Below are 22,388 nucleotides of genomic sequence, written 5' to 3'. Positions count from 1 at the left end.
GCACTCTCTTCCTGGGGGCCGGCTGGGGTCACGGTCCATCTGCAGAAGAGAAGACAAAGGGGTGTCACTAGTGTACGCCTTATGGTCTCCTACAGTCTCCTTCATTCTTATGTTGTTATGGGGAACTCGGGGGGGGGGGTTGCTGGAAGGGGAAGGGGAAGGGAGAGTGGGAAAGGGGAAATGTGCTTGTGGAAGTGACAGACGCCCCTCTCCCCTCGCCCCCTCCCCCCGGCTATTGAAAGGGACACAGACTTAGGGGATATACATCACAAACATACCACGTAAACATAAACACGGTGGGTGCGTGTGTGTGTGTGTGTGATTGCGCGTGCGTTCACGTGCACACACACACACACACACACACACACACACACACACACACACACACACACACACACACACACAAGTTATCAGAAAACATTCCACCCAAGGACTCCTTGGCCGTTCAGGCTGGCCTAAAAGGATCTGCGAGCCTATCCCATGAAATCTTGCTCCTCCAGAAGCCTCTTGGGGTTTTTATCCGCGTCTCCCTGAGACGGGACGAGCGGCGATAACCTCCCCCTTCCCTCCCCCCACCCCACCCCGCCCTCTCTCGCCCCCTCCCCCCTCCCGGGCGAAGCAGCCAGAGAGTCTCGCTGGGTCCCTATTGTTGAGGCTGTTTGCCAAGCATGTGGGTCAGGTGAGGTGAGCAGGGTCGAGTGTTTACTTCTACGACCCTCCTCCTCCTCCTCCAGCCCCGCCCCTCCTCGGCCCTCCCTCTCTCCTTCGCCCATCTCTTCTGTTGCCGGCGGGCACCCCGGACACCCGGACTCGATGGATTGTCGATGGACTGAATCAGCATACGACGTCTCTTGATGTCTCCCAACGACAAGACGACGCCCTGGGGGCCCCGGAACCCGAACAAGTTGTTGAGGCGCCAGGACCCGGACCAGAAGACAGTGAGAAGACTTCCTTGGACGTCCACGACAGAGGAAGGTCGGGAAGTCATCATCAGAGGGTCACTTGTCCCAGGATCACTATTCCGGCCATTAAGTCCGGGAGAGGACATTTGTCCCTAAAGCCTCGATGATGACACGGGGGTAGTTTAGTAGCTGCTAGTGTTACCGACTTGTAAAACTACCCTTCTACTTGCCCAATGTCAATGGAAAGTGAATCAACTTGCCTACAAACTATTCCATTGTGAACACTTACTTGCCGTTCGGTAAGTTCACTTGTAGCAACTAGCAATAGCGGCTACTAAAACTATTCCCATACCATCGAGGCTTAAACCCCGAGGCATGGCTTAAACCCCTACCGAGGAGGGGTCGTGGGTACCAGAGAGATGAATAAAATTACCTGACGACAGCTAGAGTAAAGGGAAATGTACCATCCGGTAGGGAAGGGGATCAACCCCTTTGTTAGGACGAAGCTCCCTAAGCTGATTCAAATCGTCTTGTATTAGGGTTAATCTTGCGGCGTACGCGGCAGTAGCGAACGCGTTCATGGAAGCCTTCGTCCCGAGGTCCTGAGTAAATCCGCTGGTAGACAAGTTGTTATCGAACGATCATCTACTAAAACAAACAGTAGACAAACCCCACCTCCCCCTCCTCCTCTTCCTTCCCCCTTCTCTCTTCCTCGTTAACCCTTTAAGGCGGGGGATCTCAGTCGAAGTGGGGGTAGGGGGGTTGTTATCCTTTAGGGGAGAAATTTCAGGGGTTTTATGGGAGAGGAGTAGGAAGGGGGAGGGGAAGGGAAGGGGAGAGGGAAGGGGGAGGGCTGAGGGGGAAGGGGAACGGGAGGGAGAAGGGGAGGGGAGGAGGACCATAGATTTCAGATTCAAACTGTTGGAATACTGATCTTTCGATATACAAACTACAACCCTTCGGGTTCTGGAATTTACATAATCTTCAGAAGATCACACATTTGAAGTGACACGTCACAGGGTGGATTAACAATAAAAGATAAATAACATTTCACTCACTTGATCATTCTTTTTCTTTCTTTACTAAGACATTTCATCGACTTTCTTTAGTAAACAGGAATGATACTGCTGGTTACTTTTCGTATGTTCTATTATTTCCTGAATCGTAGAAGTCTGTCGACTTTCTCTGCTTGCGAGACACCACGCAAACACACACACACACACACACACACACACACACACACACACACACACACACACGCTTGAAGGGTTGTCGATTCTTCGCTTACTCAAAGCTTGACGACATGACGTAGAGAGGTTAATTTAACGTTTGACAAAAACTACAACGACGACGACAACAAGACATCTTCCGGGGTCATTGTCCAGAAGCTTCTTCCGGGTTGCTTTCAGGACTTCAGCGTCCATGCAGCTGGACACGATGCAGCTTCATGGGTCGAAGTCAGTCGATTGTTCAAACGTCCGACGGACGGGAAGTTCGACCGTCAGGATCGTGACGAAATGTCTGTTGCGGTCAAGGAAGTGTAGGAAGGGGAGGCGGGCAGGAAATTGTCATTGTGTGACATATTAGAGGTAAAAAAAGTACCGCATAATGACGGATGCAAGAACGCTCGCTCACACACACACACACACACACACACACACACACACACACACACACACACACACACACACACACACACACACTCGGTGGCGCGGTTGGTAGAGTCCCTGATCGTCACTACGGCGGTCCGGGTTCGATTCCTGCCCAGGGCTGAAATAATTTCAGTATCGCTGCGCTTCGAGTCGTTACTCCAGCTATCGTGTGCGGGGAGTTGGGTGTGTGTGTGCGTATAAGATCACGGCATTACCCATAGATCGGTCATACGAGCTCTGAGCTTTCTTCCGGGAGGGAAATAGCTGTTGTTCACGAGTCCAGCACGTAATCCAAAGACTTAAGTGAACACACAAACACACGCACATAAGAGAAACTCCCAAAAGTTCTTGCGGGTAATTTTGTGTGCCACTTTTGTTTTGTGATTTCATGCGCTAAAGAAGTACAAAGAAGATAAAGAAGTACAAAGGAGAGAGAGAGAGAAAAAAAAAAAAAAAAAAAGAGCGAAAGACGTGATCAGATTGGTCACACTACTTCCTCCGGAGCACTCAAGCGCATCGACGAGCTGTTCCTAAAGACCTGTTCGCGCCGCGGGTGGAATTGAGGTTTTATATTTGGGAACTAAATGTGCGCTCAAGCTGGACCCAGGATTTGTCGTCGGAAATTACGGACATAAAAAGAAAAAAGAAATCGAAAATTATGGAGAATGACCCACCCACCCTCAATAAATTAATAAAATAAATAAATAAAATAAATGACAAAATAAAATAAAATAAAATAAAATAAAAATAAAATAAAATAAAACAGGTCCTCTACCTCATTTCCAATATCCGTCAATGCATTGATCAAACCCCATTTTCGTTTTACACGTCCGAGCCATCACACCGCCTACTTCCAACCACACCTGCCGCCCGGACGGGGGGAAAAAGGGGGGGAGGGGGAAGGGGGGAACGGAACTGAGCTCGAACTACCTCCGGTCCCATGACGTCATTTCCGGCTACGACAGGAAGGAACCCGCAAAGAAATCGACGACGGACGAGCAGGCCGTTCCTCGCGGCTTCCACGACGACGACCTGAGGAGGGGAACCTTCTTCGGCCGAAAATCCAGACACACACACACACACACACACACACACACACACACACACACACACACACACACACACACACACACACACACACAGCTCCAAATGTGACTGCAATTTAGCACTCATTTTTGCTGGGCCCTACAACTTAATAACTGCAATTTTGCGTGCAGTCGTCTCGGCGACGCAGGCAGCCTCTGCGCAACAACTTCTCCGTCTCCGTTATTTCGGGTCTTTGTGTAGACTCGCTCCTCCGTCAGGTTCATGACCGACCACGATGACCTTGTTTGGCACCAGCTGCTGACGACACGGCAGCTGAGACGCCAAGCGGTGACGGAAGTAGGACACCGTGTAGCTCGTTTGAGCTTTGCCAAGTACCTGGGAAGAGTCTAATAAAGGAAGTGTCATCCTCTAAGGACTTCCGTCGTTGATTCTTCAGTTTCGCACGAAGTTCTTCTTCAATACCAGGTTGTGGTGGACCAGATGCAAAGGATTCATGTGGTTGAATAAAGTCACGTGTTTTGGAGGTGGTGGGTGTGGGGTTGGGTGTGCGGGTTGGCTGTTGGGGTCCTCCTCCATGTGAAGTGTAAATATCGGAGTTCTGGTTCCGACAGTTCTTCGATCTGCGTTTGACTCCAACAGTCGTTGGGCTGCCCCAACGATCCCCTTCGTTGGGCAACACATCCCCAACCATCCATTTCATTCTGTTTGCTTCCCTAAACTATTCACGTCACTATGCAGCACAGTTTAAAACATCCAATTCACTTTGTGTGTTTTCGGAAACTATTCATGTCGCTTTGAAAATGGTCCTCAACCATCCACCGTCCAGGAATGTGGTGTCACCATGACTATTCCTTCCAACCCGTCTCAACCATAAATTGGTTGTCATTACTCCCCCAACCATCCTCACTGCCTTCTAACCATGCCCCAACCATCACACACTGCTTTGTAGTTTGCGTCCTCCCCCGACCACCACTTCCTTTGCCAACCCCCCCTTCCCTCCCTACCCACCATTAGCCAACAAAAGTGTCCCCCCCCCACCCTTTCCCTTCTCGCCTTCATTACTGCCGCCGCCACGCTCCTCTAATCCCTTTTACACCGATCCGGCTGCCGAAGTTGGGCCGTGGGAAGGCGGGCCGGGCTGTGGAGGTTTCGGGAGAGAGAGAGAGAGAGAGTCGCAGATCCCTCAAGAGAACGAGACAGAGAGAGAGAAAATAAGGCGATGGAAAGGGCCGGGACGGCGGAGGCTTTGTTCTGTTCCATAATACGACGTCCCTGGACACCAAAAGGTCCAGGATCTTGAAGACGGTCTTCGTGGAACTTCGTTGCCCTGGAAGCTCTTCGGCTCTCTTCGACGAGAAGGTTGTCACAACGAGGTTGCGCGGGCGGAACTATAAATCACTTCGAAGGAGTTTCGGGTCCATCTGCCTCTCCGGTTTTTGAGTCATTTTGCCCCTGGTGTAGTCTGTGTGCGGGCATGTCTTGCGTAAGTGTCTCACCCGGGTACTCACGTCAAACGACATCGAAGTGCCTGACTGCCTGACTTCGTGTTTTGTCTTGAAGACAGGAGCTCAGGAGGGACGCTGGGTTTTGTAGTGCCCGGTTCTAAGACTTCGGTTACTTTCGCCGAGGGAGCCGAGTCTTCCTATGCTTGTCATCTACTCTGTTTATTATTTACTTGATTTTGCGTCCCGACAGCCCAATGAGCCAGATGCCATGGGTCCCTCACCTGCTTAGCCCTTCCTTTCAGGTCCAAACGACCCTGCGTGTTCCTACCCACACCGAACCTCCACAGTTCTGGGTCTTCTGACTGAACCCTCCTCACCAGCTTTGTAGACTTCCACTCTCTCTCTCTCTCTCTCTCTCTCTCTCTCTCTCTCTCTCTCTCCCTCTCTCTCTCTCTCTTTCTCTCTCTCTCTCTCTCTCTGGTGCTTTGGTTAGCATTTCGGGGTCCCTCATTTGAGGTACTTAGTTCGAGCCGTACACATTTAACAAGGAGAAAGGAGGTGTGTGTGTGTGTGTGTGTGTGTGTGTGTGTGTGTGTGTGTGTGTGTGTGTGTGTGTGTGTGTGTGTGTGTGTGTGTGTGTTGGTCACGAGTCGAGCACGTGATTCAAGTCCTTCGCTGATCACGTACATACACATACATACAATACATGAATTAAAATCTAAGTATCATAGTTGAAACACAAGGGTATGTCCTATGTAGGGACTATAAATTAATTTCAAGACGGAACCCTATGAGCGTTGCTCCTTCTCTGTATACTACAATTAGGTAAACACACACACACAGATAGAGGGGGAAAGAGAAAGAGAAAGAGAGAGAGAGAGAGAGAGAGAGAGAGAGAGAGAGAGAGAGAGAGAGAGAGAGAGAGAGAGAGAGAGAGAGAGAGAGAGAGAGGGAGAGACAAAGAATGAGAAAGAGAGAGGGGAGAGAGAGACAAAGAATGAGAGAGAAAGAAAGAGAGACAGAGAGAGAGAATAGCCTTTGAACTAGTGAACATTATAAGTGATTTTCTCCCCCATTCTGTATTGCAGTGGTGACTCGCTTTCCATTGTTTTCCCCCCAATTCTCACTTGACCTGACCTGACCTAGCCAATTCAGTTCACTCAGTGACCTCAACCTCGCTTCTTACCGTCCTTTCTCTTCGTGCATTCAACTCCACTTACAAGTAGTTCTTTCCTCTTGGGTCCCACTCCCTCCCCGGGATTCCGAGCTCTTTGGGTCCTTTCCCACCAAATATCTTATGACATCAATTTATGTATGTATGTATGTATGTATGTATGTATATATATATATATATATATATATATATATATATATATATATATATATATATATATATATATGCCTCCTCGAGGATCTCTATGTTGATGGCTTAGAATTAAAGTGAATAGAATTAAAGTGAATTGCTTGATAAATGTCAATCTGTTCACTGGGACCCATTTAGTGTTGTGTACACACACACACACACACACACACACACACACACACACACACACACACACACACACACACACACACACATATACATATATATATATATATATATATATATATATATATATATATGTATATATACACACTCCAAGCACTGTGATGATTTCTGAAAACACGTCGAAAAGTCCAGCTGTTGTCATTGTACAGTTGTCCCGAGGTAGGGGTGGGGTGGTGGTGGTGGTGGGGGGGGGGGTTGACCCGCTGGGAAAGATTCCGTCCTTGCCCATCTCAACCTCGACTGAGACCCAGGTTACCCTTTTCCACATTACCCAGCAGCCCGCCCTGTTGCCTGTCAACACTACCTCCGTCCGGGCGAGGTCCCCCGGGGGAGGTGCCCCGGGGGGAAGGGGAAGGGAGGCCATCAGGTGAGGAGGAGGAGAGGAAGAAGGTGGGGGAATGGGAGGAGGAAGAGGAGAAGGAGGAGGAGGGGAGGAGGAGGTGGAGGAGGAGGAAGAAGGGGAGGAAGAAGAGAAAGAGGAAGTAGGGGAGGAGGAGGAGAAAATAACGAGGAAGAGGAGGGAGAAGAGTTGGAGGAAGAGGAGGAAGGGGCAAGAGAAGGAAAATGAGAGGAGAGGGAGAGGAGGAAGAGGAAGAGGTGAGGGAGGAGGAGGAGGAGGAGGAGGAGGAGGAGGAAGAGGAGGAGGAGGAGGAGGAGGAGGAAGAGGTAGGAGGACAGATCCGAGACCTCTTGTGCCCTGAGCGCGATGTGTTTTGGCGGCGGCGGCGGGGCAGAACCTCTCTGAGCAGAGCCTGAGAGCCGCCGCCGCCCCGCCACGCTGCGAACTGGCGTGCGGACTTACATAGCAATTTTGGCAATTTGGCGACGAACGGCACGAAGAAGCAACCGCCTCCTCCTCCTCCTCCTCCTCCGACCTCGAGGACCTCGACGAATCGAACGTTCCGACCCGACGTCATCATCTTCGGGAGATGTCTTCGACATTAAGCTTGATCGTTCCATCAATATCACCCCCTCCCCACCTCCCCCTTCCCCCGCCATCTCCTCCTCAATCAGAGCAACAATTCCGATAATGCAATATGATTCGCTCCGGGGTAATGCAGGAAATGGCGGCCAAGGTTGGAAATAAGTAGATGTCTGTCTGTCTGTCTTCTGGCTGGCTGGCATGTAAGCAGGCAAGTAATCAGGCAAGCAAGCAGGGAGGGAGGGAGGGAGGGAGGGAGGGGAGGGAGGGAAGGGAAGCGAAGGAAGATCTAATCTTAGGAGACCCACTGAACTCGAGGCCGGGCCGGGCCTCCGTCGACCCCTGCATTAGGCTTAAACGGTCCGGGTCCTCCGGTCCACTTGTGTGGCCCCCGGTTCCACCCACCCAGAACGATGCTTGCACGTTCGGCTTCGTTCCCCCCAGACGACACGCCACGGGGCCCCCGGGTCCGGGTCCGGGTCCAGGGCTGTGACCGCGACAGCTGCTGCAGCGGCGGCGGCGGCGGCGGGCTGAGGGCGACCGGGGCCCCGATAGAGGCTCGGGGATTCCAGGGCAACCGTGAAATGCGAAATGGTCCCCTCGATAATGAGGGTCCCGGAATGGCCGCCACCGATGATGATTCTGCTGTCGCCAGGTGGCGAAGCACCGTCCCCAGCTACTCTCCGCCGTGTTGGTGGTGATAGAAAGTGGTGGTGTTGTTGGAGGAGCTCATGATATTCGTACCACTCTTTAACGAATCTGTGTTCTTCGTGGAGATGGAGCATTTCGTATTGTCCCCGATTTTCATTGAAAAAAAAAACGAGTTCCTTTGACTTGCAACATGTCAGACACCATCACGCTTCCGAAGCCAGGGTCATATCCAGGCGAATAAAGTCGTCTGTCTCCATAAACCTCTCCCGACCGTGTAAAACCCAATTCTTATTTCCGTGGGACCCTCTAAGCTTTGTTCTTGAGGTCCAGTGTCATGGCGGTGTTGGGGAAGGTCTTGGGGAAGAAGGTCCTAGGGAGGAAGGCCCCTGGGGAAGAAAGCCTCTGTGGAAGAATGCCCTGGGGAAGAAGGCCCCTGGGGAAGAAGGCCCCTGGAGAAGAAGTCCCCTGGGGAAAGAAGGCCCCTGGGGGAAGAAGGTCCTGGGGAAGAAGGCCCCTGGGGAAGAAGGCCCTGGGGGAAGAAGGCCCTGACTGTAGTGTTCACACGGTACACAATGTTATCTTGTCCCCTGGGCAGACTCCTATCAGACTCTCCAGCCGACCCCACCGTTCCCCCACCCCCGAAGCGATGTCCTCCTGTAGTAGGTAAGCCCGAAGGACAATCGCACTCAGAACTTCTGATAAGACCGATTCTTATCGAAGGAGCTATTCCTCAATGTCCCTGTCTGCTGGGGAGGGGGGAGGGGAGAGGGGAGACGGGAGGGGAGGGGAGAAGGGAGAGGGAAGGGAGGGGAGAAGGGAGAGGGAAGGGAGGGGAGAAGGGAGAGGAAAGGGGAGGGGAGAGGGGAGGGAAGGATTTTTGTTTTGTTTTGTTTTTATAAATTTGGGAGTGAAATATCACTCCCACGAGCCAAATCCCATGGATGTCTCTGGAACGTGGAGAGGCACACACATAATCACCCCCACTCTCCTTCCCATTCCGCCACTCAGACGGCACCCATTTTCTGCACCCCTCCTCCCCCCGCCCCTCTCGGGCCCCCTACTCGGAAACATTCGCCCACATGATCCAGTTTAACGCTCCATTACTACTGTTTCCCTAGCCCATTACTTTTTCAATATAAGGCATTTCTATTGATACACACACACACACACATACACTCATATATATATGTATATATATATATGTATGTATGTATACTTAAGACGCACATTTTCACTGATACACACTTTGTTAAATACAACAGCATTCTCACAATTATTAATTTTCTTTCTAATGTTTTCAATATTTCTAATAATTGGTCTCGTTTCCGGAGGATGGACAAATATAAGTCGGCCACAGTATGATCTACTGGAATCCAGTAATACCAATAATTGTAACGATCGTGATGATATTGATAAAAAAAAAAAAACATGATAAATGATATAACGCTGTTACCGCCGTAAGTCTTCTATGCACCTTGGGCTCGTGAGGGAGGGAGAGGGAGAGGGAGAGGGAGAGGGAGAGGGGGAGGGAGAGGAGGGGGCGGACTGGGATATCGATCGTTTGAAGTCCTCTTTGTCCAGTTACCATATAGAAGTCAAAATGATTTTGCTCACGGATGGTGGTTCGATTCCCGCTCAGTGTCAACGCGTAGCGGCAGCAAAAATAATCCAGGTCTCAACTCCTCCCGAGTTCCGACAGAGGCTGTCATGCCTAGCCGCTCCGCTGAGCGGGTAACGGGTGAGAAGCTGAAAAAGTATTCTGGGCCTGTCCTTATATCATTACTTAAATAATATTTTTTCATATTATCATTTTCGGTTGTATTATGATCACCGTTGCAGCCGATGACATCCCGATTCCTGGTATCCATGTATACAACATCACCCTAGACGTGACTATGCTCGCCAAGTACTCTCAAGACCTAGTACCAGGTTCTTTGTGCACTAGAAGACCCGCTTCTACTAGTTGGGCCACCTGGCACACCCTTCCTTCCCTACACCCATTCCCAGATCCCCCCCAACTCCCCCCTAAGCCCTCCCCGCCTCCTCCCCCCCCCCTCTCGCCTTTCACGCCCACTCGGCCCGTCGAGGAACACAATACCAGAACCTACCGACCCACCAGCGATCACCCGAAGTTGGGTCGGAGGGCCCAGCCAGCCAGAGACGGGGAGGACAGAAGGGCGCCTGCCTGGCCGATGGGCAAAGGGTGAGGGAGGAGGAGGAGGAGGAGGAGGAGGAGGAGGAGGAGGAGGAGGAGGCAGGGGCGGTGATAGGGAAGGGGGCGGAGGAAGGAATGGAGGAGGATTAGGGGGACGGGAGAGGGGAAAGGAGATGGGGAGGAGGGAGGTAAAGGGGACGGAAGGGGGGAATGAAGGAGGAGACCGGGACAGCAGAAAGAATGGGGAAGAGGACGGGAAAGGGAAGGGGGAAGGGGGAAGGAGAGGAAGGGGGAAAGAGAGGAAGGAGAGGAAGGTTCTAAGATACAACATAACGAGTGGAAGCCACTGTGCCGCTCGACGGAACGAGCTAGGGAGGGGGAGGGAGAGCGTTAGGGGGGTTGGGGAAGTCAGCGTAAGGAGACAGAAGGGTTAGGGAGGAGGAGGAGGAGGAGGAGGAGGAGGAGGAGGAGGATGAGGAGGAGGAGGAGGAGGAGGATGAGGAGGAGGAGGAGGAGGAGGAGATGAAGTGTGGAAGGGGAGGGCAGACGGGGAAGGAAGTGGCGTAGGTTCTTCATAGACTTTATTAAGTCATACCTTTGGGGATTTTATTATAACATATTGGGAGACGGGTTCCGAAACAAGCCGGGGTGGCGGTCGCCTCCCCGGCTGAATAAAACCGCCTGTAGACGCTCGCCACCTCAAAGGTGGTTAAGTACGTTGCCATACCCGGACTGGAAAAGATAGACGAAGCTAGGCCGGTCCTGCGTGGGACCATGAAGGCTGAACTCAAGATAGAGAGGGAGAGAGGGGGAGAGAGAGAGAGAGAGAGAGAGAGAGAGAGAGAGAGAGAGAGAGAGAGAGAGAGAGAGAGAGAGAGAGAGAGAGAGAGAGAGAGAGAGAGAGAGGGGGGGGGAGGAGGTGGAGGTAGGGAGGGTGTTAGGGAGCAGAAGTAAAGGTTCTCGGGAGGGGAGGGGATTAGGTGTTGTAGAGACGCACAAGAAACCAGGGAAGGAAAAAGGGATGCGAGGGAGAGAGGGAGAGAAGGAGGGAGAGAGGGAGGGAGAGGAAGAGAGGAAGTGAAGAAGGACGGGCCGGAGGCAGGAAGGAAAGAGAGGGCGAGAAGTAGGAAAAGGATGAGGATGAGGAAGAGGAGGTGGGGAGGAGGAAGCGGAGGAGGTAAAGGAAGAGGAGTGGGAGGAGGAGTAGGAGGAGGAGGCAGAAAAAGAAAAGGTGGAGTAATGAGAGTGGAAAGGCGGTGAGGGATGAAAAAGCTGAGGAGGAGGAGGAGGAGGAGGAAGAGAGGTGAGAGTACCTGTAAGAGGGTGGTCGGGCAGGTAGCCGGGCTAACGAGGAGGAGGAGGAGGAGGAGGAGGAGGAGGAGGAGGAGGGGGGGCAGGACAGCAGCAGAAGGAGGATGAGCGGCAGCAAAAAAAAAAAAAAAAAAAAAAAAAAAAAAAAAAAAATAGAAATCATTGCAAGAAAGGTAGCAGCCCAGTGGAAGAATTTCCAGGGCCACCAGCCTGGCCGTCTCTCTCTCTCTCTCTCTTTCTCTCTCTCTCTCTCTCTCTCTTCTTGGGAGGGAAACCTAAGGACATGTACCATCGCAATGTGACGTCCAGAACGACGCTACTCTTGCAGAACCTCGAACGAGGACGAACGGAGCTGACATGGAGGATTACCGTGAGGGAGCAAGTAATTCCGCGTTCACACTAGACCAGCTTTAATGTCGTCGAGGTCTTTGTCTCATCGGCCCCGGATGAATCCTGTCGTTCTGGGTAATTTTAGCGAACGCATCTTAAGAGCCCCCAGCTTTGGCTGGGGTGACGCGAAACGAAAGTTATGTCTCGCTAAAAAGAGTCTACACACGCACAGTTGGACACATTGAAATCCATGTTACATTGGGGCAATGTGTATATATGTATGTATATATATATATATATATATATATATATATATATATATATATATATATATATATATATATAAGACTGAATATCTCACTATCGGAGAAAAGAAAAAGACATTTGAAGATGCGTATATTGCGATCACTAACCGTGATTCTCACGCTGAAGAGGATCACAATTAGTGATCGCAATATACCCATTTTTAAATATATTTTTCTTTTCTCCGATAGTGGGATATTCAGTCATCTTACCAATGTGCAAGAACATTCACGCGTTGTGATATATATATATATATATATATATATATATATATATATATATATATATATATATATATATATATATATATATAAGAAGGATCTTTGCGTGAATCGGGCCTCGTTCCTTCTAATCATCTTTGACAAGAAGGTCCGCCCCTGGAAGTACGCTCCTTAGTCACCTGGCACCTGCCGCAACAACATCCCCGAAGTGAACCGCGGCGCGGAAACTATTCGGTGACGCTGCCGCAGACCACCTGAGCACATCCGCCCGCGGCGCCGCCTGCGGCTGCGGGCGAGGCAGACGGAGGGCTGGACGGCGGCGGCGGCGCACCTGGCGCGCGCGGCCGGGCCACCGCGGGGCCCGGGCCAGAGTGCGAGCGAGCGAGCGGCCGGGAATCGGGTCGGGACGGAGATCACTCGGGCACCAGATGCCCAGACACCTTGACCTTGAGCCATGGTCGAACTACTCAGGACTACAGAGCGGTTGTGTGTGTGTGTGTGTGTGTGTGTGTGTGTGTGTGTGTGTGTGTGTGTGTGTGTGTGTGTGTGTGTGTGTGTGTGTGTGTGTGTGTGTGTGTGTGTGATCCATCCCGGTGACTTGAGATATTTTGTTCTGGGCAACTCTGAACGAGTCTAGAACCAAATCCATGTGATGGCGTACTTGGCATAACTTACTCTAGAGACATAAAAAAAAAAAAAAAAAAAAAAAAAAAGGCAAGAAAACTACACCTTTGTGACGCTCCTGCGTAAAGAAGACAGGACAGGTAATAAATAAAAAGGCACCAGACATAATCAAGGGTTCATGAAAAACACTGCAATTTACAAGAGCATCTGTTGTCCTTTCAGTAAAAGAAAAAAACGAAAAAAGAAAACAAAGAGTCACCATTTAAGTTGACACGACCACAGTATTCAGAGAAACAGGAAGGGCACCGTCATGGTAAACGCCCCCTCCAACCCTTCCCATCCCCGCCCTCCGCTCCCCTTCACCCTAAGGGCGAAACCGTCGCGAGGGCGCTGACGGAGGGAGGGAAGACGGGAGGGGTGAGGCGCCCACCTCCCTCTTCCTCCTCCTCCTCAATCGCCCCCGGACGGAGACTTACGATGTGACGCCACCGGGCTTGGGCCGCCCGCGAGACAAAGGTCGCTAAGCGAAGAAAAGCGAAGAAAAGCGAAGCTAGTGTGAAGTCACGGGTAAAGGACAGAGGGAGGCAACGATCCTCAAGACGGGGAGGGAGGGAGGGAGGGAGGAAGGGAGGGAAGGACCAAGGCAAGGGTCTTCGTAGGGACAAAGGTCTGTTTCGGGATCCCGGCAAGGAACCAGGGAGGGAGGAGGGGGGGGGGAGCTAATCACCCGTAAAGGGCCCCTGGACTGTCAAGGTGGCTATTGACGCCATTGACGGTGGGCAGGGGCGAAAAAGACGGGACGTAGGGACATTATGGGGGGTTATGGAAGGGAGGGGACGGGGAGGGTGTTGGGTTGTGACGCTTACTGAATAGTAATGGTCAGGGCATTCAAACCTTCGGGACCGTGAACCTCCGGGCTCCGAATACCGGAGGGCCTCAAACGAGGCGGCCACGGATGACCCGACAGTCGTTATTGAATGTACAGTTGCCTCCACTTGTAAGGACCACAGTAGCTGATTTCTCCAGGGGAAGTTGTGACTGGCATCTATCTTTAATTTCTTAGACTGACGACTTAAGACCAAAATGCTTCTCATGACCTGAAAGACTCGGCTGTATTACCAATGTCCGACGTAAAGCGAGACGATGTCCGACGTAAAGCGAGACGATGTCCGACGTAAAGCGAGACGATGTCCGACGTAAAGCGAGACTATGTCCGACGTAAAGCGAGGCGCCAGCCACTGTGGCACACCCTCATGTTCCCTGGAGGTCACAGTGCATGAGGCTCCTCAACCTCTTCTCTCGTGCCTAGTAACGTTTTGTTCCTCCTTATCCCCCGTAGACCAAATCAACTGTGAACAAAATCGCTAAACATCCACTAACTCCCACTAGTTTCCGACTTGTGGACCCCTTAGTGAAACTCCCTTGGCCCCCAAGGCAAACAGCCACTGCTCCAGTGGTTCCTGGACGCTGACCCGCTCCCAGTAACCACTAAACACTTAGCACCGTGCAGTGATCACTTAACACCATCGAGAATTCATAATGACCATTACACTCAGTCCCTTTTACTCTTCATCATTTTTTTAACGTTCACTTAGGGTCCCAGGAGGGTTTTCACTTCGGGGACCAATTTTCACAGTTTGGACGAGAAAATTGTATTTAACAGATACCTCACGGTTCTGTTTGGTCTCGAAGCGGTTTCCAAAGGATCAAGGAACAGAACTACATAAGCATATATGGGACACTTGTGAGAAGACAGCCCGAGGATCTCAGTCTTCGGGGGAGCTCCAGTGGCGCGATGACCGTTCTCGTGAAGAGGGTCAACCTCACATTGTCTTCACTTTGCCGCCAATGAGACCCGACCCTTCCACGGCGGATACTATTGCCCCAGGCTGCCATCGGGCGATTTTATTGAACAAAGTCAGCTCCCCTGGGCAATAACGGGGTTAACCCTCACACGTGTAACGTTTTCGCTTCCCCCAGGGCACTTCATTCGCCCGAGGGAACCGACCCCCAGCCTCATGGGGTTGCCCCAGGCGTTGGAGTCTTCCTCTGAGCACATGGAAAGACTCCAGGTCCGATGTAGGAACGGGTCTGATTGGGTGTATGCGTGTATGTGCATGAGTGTGTATGTACGTGAGTGTGTGTATGTGGGTGCATGTGCGCATGTGTGTGTGGGTATGTGCGTGAGTGTGTGTATGTTAGTGTGTGTGTGTGTGTGTGTGTGTGTGTGTGTGTGTGTGTGTGTGTGTGTGTGTGTGTGTGTGTGTGTGTATGCATGCGTTCATGTGCGTATGCAGGTATACTTGAGACAGTCTGTTGCATTAATCAATAAGAAAATTGAATATAAGCTCCGTTTCCTATGTGTCCCGATGGAATGCATACTAGAACTAGATTAAAACTACAAGGTACTAATGTGTCCTGTGCACTGCTAGTGTACATTAGAATGTTGGCAATCGTCGCATACAGGTTGAATTATACACCGAACATTTAAGGTTCCAAAACTGACGAATTACAAGTTCTATTTAACTAAAGAAAAAGGAAAAAAGTGTAGAGAGATTGTTTTAATCCTGCACATTGAACACACGCACGCACGCACGCACGCACGCACACACACACACACACACACATAAACACACACACACACACACACACACACACACACACACACACACATAAACACACACACACATACACACACACACACACACACACACACACACATACACACACACATACACACACACACACACACACACACACACACACACACATACACACACACACACACACACACACACACACACACACACACACACACACAAAGCCAACAAAACCCGGTCGTACACACACATAACTCTGTCTTAAAACAATGCACGACCATAAAGCAGTATCGTAAATAACGCCAGTCCCCCCTAACAAGGCAAGACTTGGAGCCATCCACGCGGTCTCCAGCACCATCCACTCGCATCCACCCGCATCCATCCACTGCCTCAGTGACCTGATTATTCAACCATCTCATGTCCCACTCAACCACCTGATCGCCACTCAACCTCTCGGAAATCCAACCAATCACCCTCAGTCTTTTGTACTTCGCCTCTCGAGAAGAGGGCTGAGGCAGACTTTGTCGTGTTCATTCTGGCGACAGGCGGGCGATTCCGTCGCCAAGGTATTTCATTCGGTTGCGGGAAGGCCTTTATCGGGATTGAAGCCACTGGAGACGCGTTATCCAGTGTTGCAATGGAGGGAGAACACGCATTAAGAACACGACACCCGAGTCGAAATTGGAAAGATGAACACGAGAGCTTGTTGAAATTCGGCACCCACACACTCATCCACTCACCCACTCGAGCTGGGTGAAGTGGCGAAGCCCAGGGTGGGTGGGGAGAGAGGCTATATGCTAACCGGGAGAAAACAATCAAGTTATTAAAAAAAAAAAAAAAGTGCCTGAAAAACAATGCATGCATATGTGCACGTGCGCGCGCCTATGTATGCACACAGGTAATTCGATAGATACGAGATAGAGAGAGAAACAGACAGAGATAGATAGTGAGAGAGAGAGAGAAGAGATACCGGTACATTGAGACATAGAGACGCAAACTTCAAAACTCCGGATGACTTTGGGTCCGCCGCCGAAGAAGGCATCCCGGACACGACCGAAGCCAATCCGGCCATTGTGCGCTGTGGCTCGTCCCTGAGAACCCCCGCCGGCCGACCACGGGGGGAAGAAGAAGAAGACCAGGGGATGAAAGAGGAAGAGGAAGAGGAGGAGGAGGAGGAGGAGGAGGAGGAGGAGGAGGAGGAGGAGGAGGAGGAGGAGGAGGAGGAGGCGGCGGCGGCGGCGGCGGCGGCGGCGGCCGATGTACGGCCTGAGAGCCAGTTAACGTAGTTGACACAAGAAGAAGGCGGTCTGGTGACCGTCCGGCACCCGCGTGTCACATCATTTGTGTCCGAATTATTTACGGATTTTTAACGAGGATGGAGAACAATCGACCGGGGGAGAAGCTCCTCTCCCACCCACCCCCTCCATTCCCTCCCCCACAATCTTCCACTTTCCAGGCTGTCATGGCGAGACGGTGAGAGAGACCAAAGCGTAGAAACATTTTCTTTCTTTCTTTCATTCCTTCCCTCCATTTCTCCTCTACTGCAACAGCGACATCTAAAGCCGTTCTCGTGATAGCGGCAACGTCCTCCGGTAGGTGTCCCTACCCTGGTGTCTCTGTCAGACTCGAACCCAAGATCCCAAGAACGCGAGTCAAGCACCTTAACCACTCCGCCACCAGGGTTCCTAGGTTGTGGGAGGCAAGTCTCAGTCACACAGGAAACGTATAAATCCCAGTTCCCATCACTGGGTCTCCCACATCCCTCCTCCCACACACCCCCACCGCCTCATCCCTCATGGGCACATTACCACCAGAACCGACAGAACAGATCTTTGGGATTAACTTTGATGGCCATCCCATATACACACAGATCCTTCCCCATGCACCCCTCCCCCCCCATAATATTATAGGGGTCTTTGCGTCACCGTAGCCACTCCCCCACCTCCACCATTCTCTTCGATCCACCCGCCTTCCACGTTTGCAGAGTCCCTCCCTTTTCCCTTTCCGACCCACGTCACATGTTTGTAGAATTATTTCACATCTATGACGCGCACGCACGCACGCACACACGCACACACACACACACACACACACGCACGCACGCACACACATAATCATGTTTGAATGAGAGCAAAGGATGCTTCATAGCCAGATGACGATACACAGAACTCTTGACAAAATCAATATGAGGTTATGTGTGTACATTTCATGGGACATTCGCTCACTGAGAGAGGGTTTGTGATTTGATGACAATGTTGAAATTTTGGTAAACTGAGACAACGACATCGCCGCCCCAGTTGCAAGAAACACGCCAAGCTCGATCAGTATTGCCCTCAGCATGGCGGTATTCTGCGAATGCCAGCCAGCATTTGGCGGGGACCTCGGCGACATTGTCGTCTTAATACGCCCAAGACGTTAACAATGTATGTTTTTCGCACTCTCTCGCCCACTAGACTGGCGGGAGTTTGACCCCCCGAGACCACACGTGGATCGACGTCCCCGACCGACCGGCCCGCGGGCGTGGGAGTGGTCAAACCACAACATGGGAACGTTACATGTGCATGGGAATGGTGCACGTGCACGTGGTCTGCACGTGGGAACTGAACACTTGTGACTCACGTGAAGAAGCACGATGGAAATTGAATCCGAGCGTCCGCACCTTCCATACCGGGTGGCAGTCTTCCTCGTTTACACGGGGCAAGTTGAGGGGCAAGTCAAGTGAGCAAGTTACTTGAACTGGAGGGGAAAGCGAGCAAGTACATCTTCACACAGGCCAAGTCAGAGACAAGTGGCCTGTGTGAACATGTACTGGCTCGCTTTCTTCAGGTCAAACAACTTCCTCACTTGACTTGCCTCTCAACTTGCCTCGTGTAAACGAGGTTTTAATGAGGGAGACTGTGTGGTGACCAAAGTGTAAAGCGCGTGTGGGTTCGACTCCTGAAAGAAGTTTCCATTGCGAGGAATTATTTCCACCATGGGGAAGTTCTCATGACTCCTTCTTCGGGCAACGACGCCAGGAATAACCCTCCCACCACAAGTTCGGCCTTCCAACGAGCTCAAGTGCGACCTTCGACAGTGATCTATCGGTCGAGGAACATGTGGAAGTTCTCCAGTAACGGGGCCATCCTTCTTGCGCTGATCCTTCGGCGACCGAGGAACAATTTGTCACTGCGGTTACTTGAGAAAACAACCCGTTGCTGAAGGACGACCTCCACAAGCTCTCCTCCTAAGGTCGACGTACCACTTCGACCTCTCACTGAAGCCCAACCACCAGCGCTTCTATCCTTGGGAACAACATGGCGCTGAAGAGGTGGAGTCATGGAGTGGCGATGTGTGTGTGTGTGTGTGTGTGTGTGTGTGTGTGTGTGTGTGTGTGTGTGTGTGTGTGTGTGTGTGTGTGTGTGTGTGTGTGTGTGTGTGTGTATACATACATATACCAAAATCTTTTTCCCCTTTACATAGGAGGTAGCCAAAAAGAAAAAGGGCATAGAAACCACTCCCACCCATTCCATCCCCTACGTACTCCACTCCCCTCCACCCACCTAAAATCCCCCACGGTAGATGATCCATCTGAGTGACAGAATTGGGTTTTTGGGAGGATTAAACGCTGCGGTTCCAGGATATGATTATGTTTATGAATCTATGTTTATGAATCATGTCTCCATCAGTAGAGATTGGGAAACATTAGATAAACAAAATAAAATAATATGAAATAGTAGGAATGTGTGGCGTCCTCACATCGGCCCGTCCTGTCGCCCTCCAAATCCCACACAGATCACCGCAATCAACGAGCAGAGGACGACCTACCTATGGCAGTGGTCCTCCACTCAAGTATGACCCGTCGTGGTGACCCTTTGCCGAAACATGACCTGTCAACGTGTGTTTACTCACTCGCCATTAGCGGCTCCTCCTCCTCCTCCTCCTCTTCCTCCTCCCCCTCCTCTTCTTCTTCCAACCAGACCCTCGACCTTCACCCCCAGGCCTTCGAGGACGACCTGGCCACATGGCCTTCCTCTGCCCCTCGAATTTATTCATCCTAAGAAGGACAGGAACCCCTAGAACCCTGGGCACAGGGAAAGGTTAACCCCTAATCAGGGGTTCAAACCTCCTGGTGCTTTGAGATCAACGCCAAGAAGGTCCTTCGAGTCCTTGGTGTGAAATGTCTCAAAAGTAATATGATCCTTGTTTACTTCGTTTCCCCTTATATATTTGTTTAACTGTTTCTCTTCGGTCTCTCTCTCTCTGTGTGTGACAGGAGCACATGTGCCTAGCTTTCATGGTTGTGTGCGTGCAGTGTAGCATGCACGCACACATGTATACACATACACGCGTGCATGCATACATGCACATCATATACACATATAAAAATGTGCACGTACATGCGCGTTCGTTCACGCTCGCGTGCATACACGCACACATACATACATACATACATACATACATACATACACACACACACACACACACACACACACACACACACACACACACACACACACACACACACACACACACACACACACACACACACTCTCTCTCTCTCTCTCTCGCGGTCCGATGCCTTGTATGCATTTGAGAATTTACATTAGAGAAACTAAATGGGCCAGTATAACAAAAAACTAAAGTATACAAGTACTCTTGCCTCATTGTATAGATAGTACCAATCACACATATATTACAATACAATTGCAAGCTTTACCAACATTCCATGATTGTAATTATGGCATTGGATATCTTGGAATACTAACGTCGTGATTTTTTTAAACTTCACTATATTGTTCAATTACAAGTTCTTGTCCTTGTTCGTTGCCGATACAAATTATTTTTGTTCGTAGAACGAGGCATATTATTGTAATGAACCTTTATTTGAAAGAAATACTAAAATGATATGGTATTTATACACTATTATTAAGTACTGCACTACATGAAAAACAGTGTTTTGGAAAACGTGTATCTAGGCAACTGTCTCGTATTTTGCTACAAAATTTAGGGTTGTTATTGTTTATCTGCGTAAAATGTATTATTTCGTTGGGAGGGAATATCTATCATGGCAAGAAATAAGTGAAAAATATTACATGAACGACGAGAAAAAACAAGGCCAATATCCAATACTTGCCAATGCATTTCTGTTTTGTGTTTTCCTTCCAACCTTATCTCATCAACAAATAAATAATCTCAAGACAATCAAATACGAATCGAATGCGCAAAGGAAAACAATGCGCAGTACATACTTAAAAAAAAAAACATCACATATCGTGTACGTAGAACACAGTAATCAATACAACATTGAATAACATAATATAACATGCGTTTTAGTCTTTACCACAGACTGAGCGAGGTAGGGTGGGGAGGGGATGTGGAAGGGGGCTTAAGGAGGGGTAGGGAAGGGGTGGGGGAAGGGAGCGACATAGTGTTACACTTTAGGTAGCCCATGATTGGATCAAGAAGGTCAAAGAAATACACTCAATAGACAGCATGGAGATCCAGAACGAAGTGAAAGTGAAGCAGAGATAATACAGGGAGGTTAAGATGTAAGGAGAGAAAGAGAGAGAAAAAGAGAGGAGTAGAAGATGATATAAAAGGAAAAGGGGCGAGAATGAAATAGTATGGGCGAGAGGGTACACGGGGAGGTCAAGGAAGGGAGTAGTAGTCACAATACAGGTAAAAAGAACGGACATGTAAATATTTGTTCAGGCCCAGTAACCTTTCCCTACACGACACGACATCAAGAACCAACTGAAAAAACATGTCACTGTCGAACAATAGGCCAAAGTCAGGGTGTGGGGGGTGGGAGAGAACGGACGAAACTTTCAGTAATTCTTCTCTTACCGCATCGATGCAAACTGCCCTGCACTGCGCGATTTTCAAAGACTGCTGCAGATCCAAGGCCGATGCACAGCTCACGATCACAAGCATTGCGAAAAATCTCCTTGCCATGATGTCTGTCGTCGACTCTCTCCTCTGTTTGTCTTTTGGCCCTACTTCAAGGGTCTCACATATAACAAGTCCTCAGAGATGTATCCCTCTTCACCTTCCGCTAACGCTCTATACGGACAACTGAAGCGATATTCGGATGCGCAGTCGTTTTCCTCTTCGTCGTGCGCTGATGCCGGATTCCCTTCTTATTGTCTAGTTTCCTTTAGCAAGAAATAGGATAGTTTTATGGTATTACAATCTCTATCAGGCAAATTTTATTTTAATTTAGGAGTAAATTTATATATTGAATATATATATTTCCGTAAAACATAGGGACAAAAATATATAGCTTTCCCTTTACTTATACGGCAACACTTTCTTCCTTACGCTCGCTCACCCTCCTCATCCTCCCTCCCTCCACACAACCCGGCATTTAGCCGCGGGCATTTGGGCACGCACAGCCATACGCGAGTTGCACTGTTTTTCTCAGACCATTCACAAATCCGGATTCAGGAAGCAATGGTGCAGATGTCCTGCCAACATCAACAAAGCTAACTTTTAGCCGTGGGGGCGATAATGGACGAGGATTCGGGTAAATAACAGAATTACAGAAACGGTCTGTTTGGAGGAAGTTCTGTGAGGATAAACCCAGATTAGGGGACAGGGAGAGAGCAAATTCCTATTTTCTACCCTGTCGATTTGAAAGTTTCCTGACTGCGCTAGTGTCCTGTAGAGAAACAGAAGAGAAATAATGGAGGGC

The 22,388-nt window shown here is 50.1% G+C and overlaps 1 protein-coding gene across 1 annotated transcript in view; it reads right to left on the bottom strand.

The window, feature by feature from the left end:
• fend (forked end) overlaps positions 1-21,751 on the bottom strand; it is a 26,797-nt gene extending 5,046 nt beyond the window's left edge. The window contains exons 1-2 of the mRNA XM_076184776.1: positions 21,542-21,751; positions 1-39 (exon numbers count right to left, since the gene is read on the bottom strand). The exon at positions 1-39 is cut by the window's left edge and continues 24 nt beyond it. Of these exons, the coding sequence (XP_076040891.1) occupies positions 1-39; positions 21,542-21,649 (147 nt within the window). The 5' untranslated portion in view covers positions 21,650-21,751. The remainder of the gene's footprint in view (positions 40-21,541) is intronic.
• Positions 21,752-22,388: the final 637 nt, after the last annotated feature.

This window comes from Oratosquilla oratoria, chromosome 5, assembly GCF_046742065.1.
Source record: "Oratosquilla oratoria isolate Oo_2021 chromosome 5, ASM4674206v1, whole genome shotgun sequence".
Classification (NCBI taxonomy): Eukaryota; Metazoa; Arthropoda; class Malacostraca; order Stomatopoda; family Squillidae; genus Oratosquilla; species Oratosquilla oratoria.
This window is presented reverse-complemented; position numbering and strand designations above follow the sequence as displayed.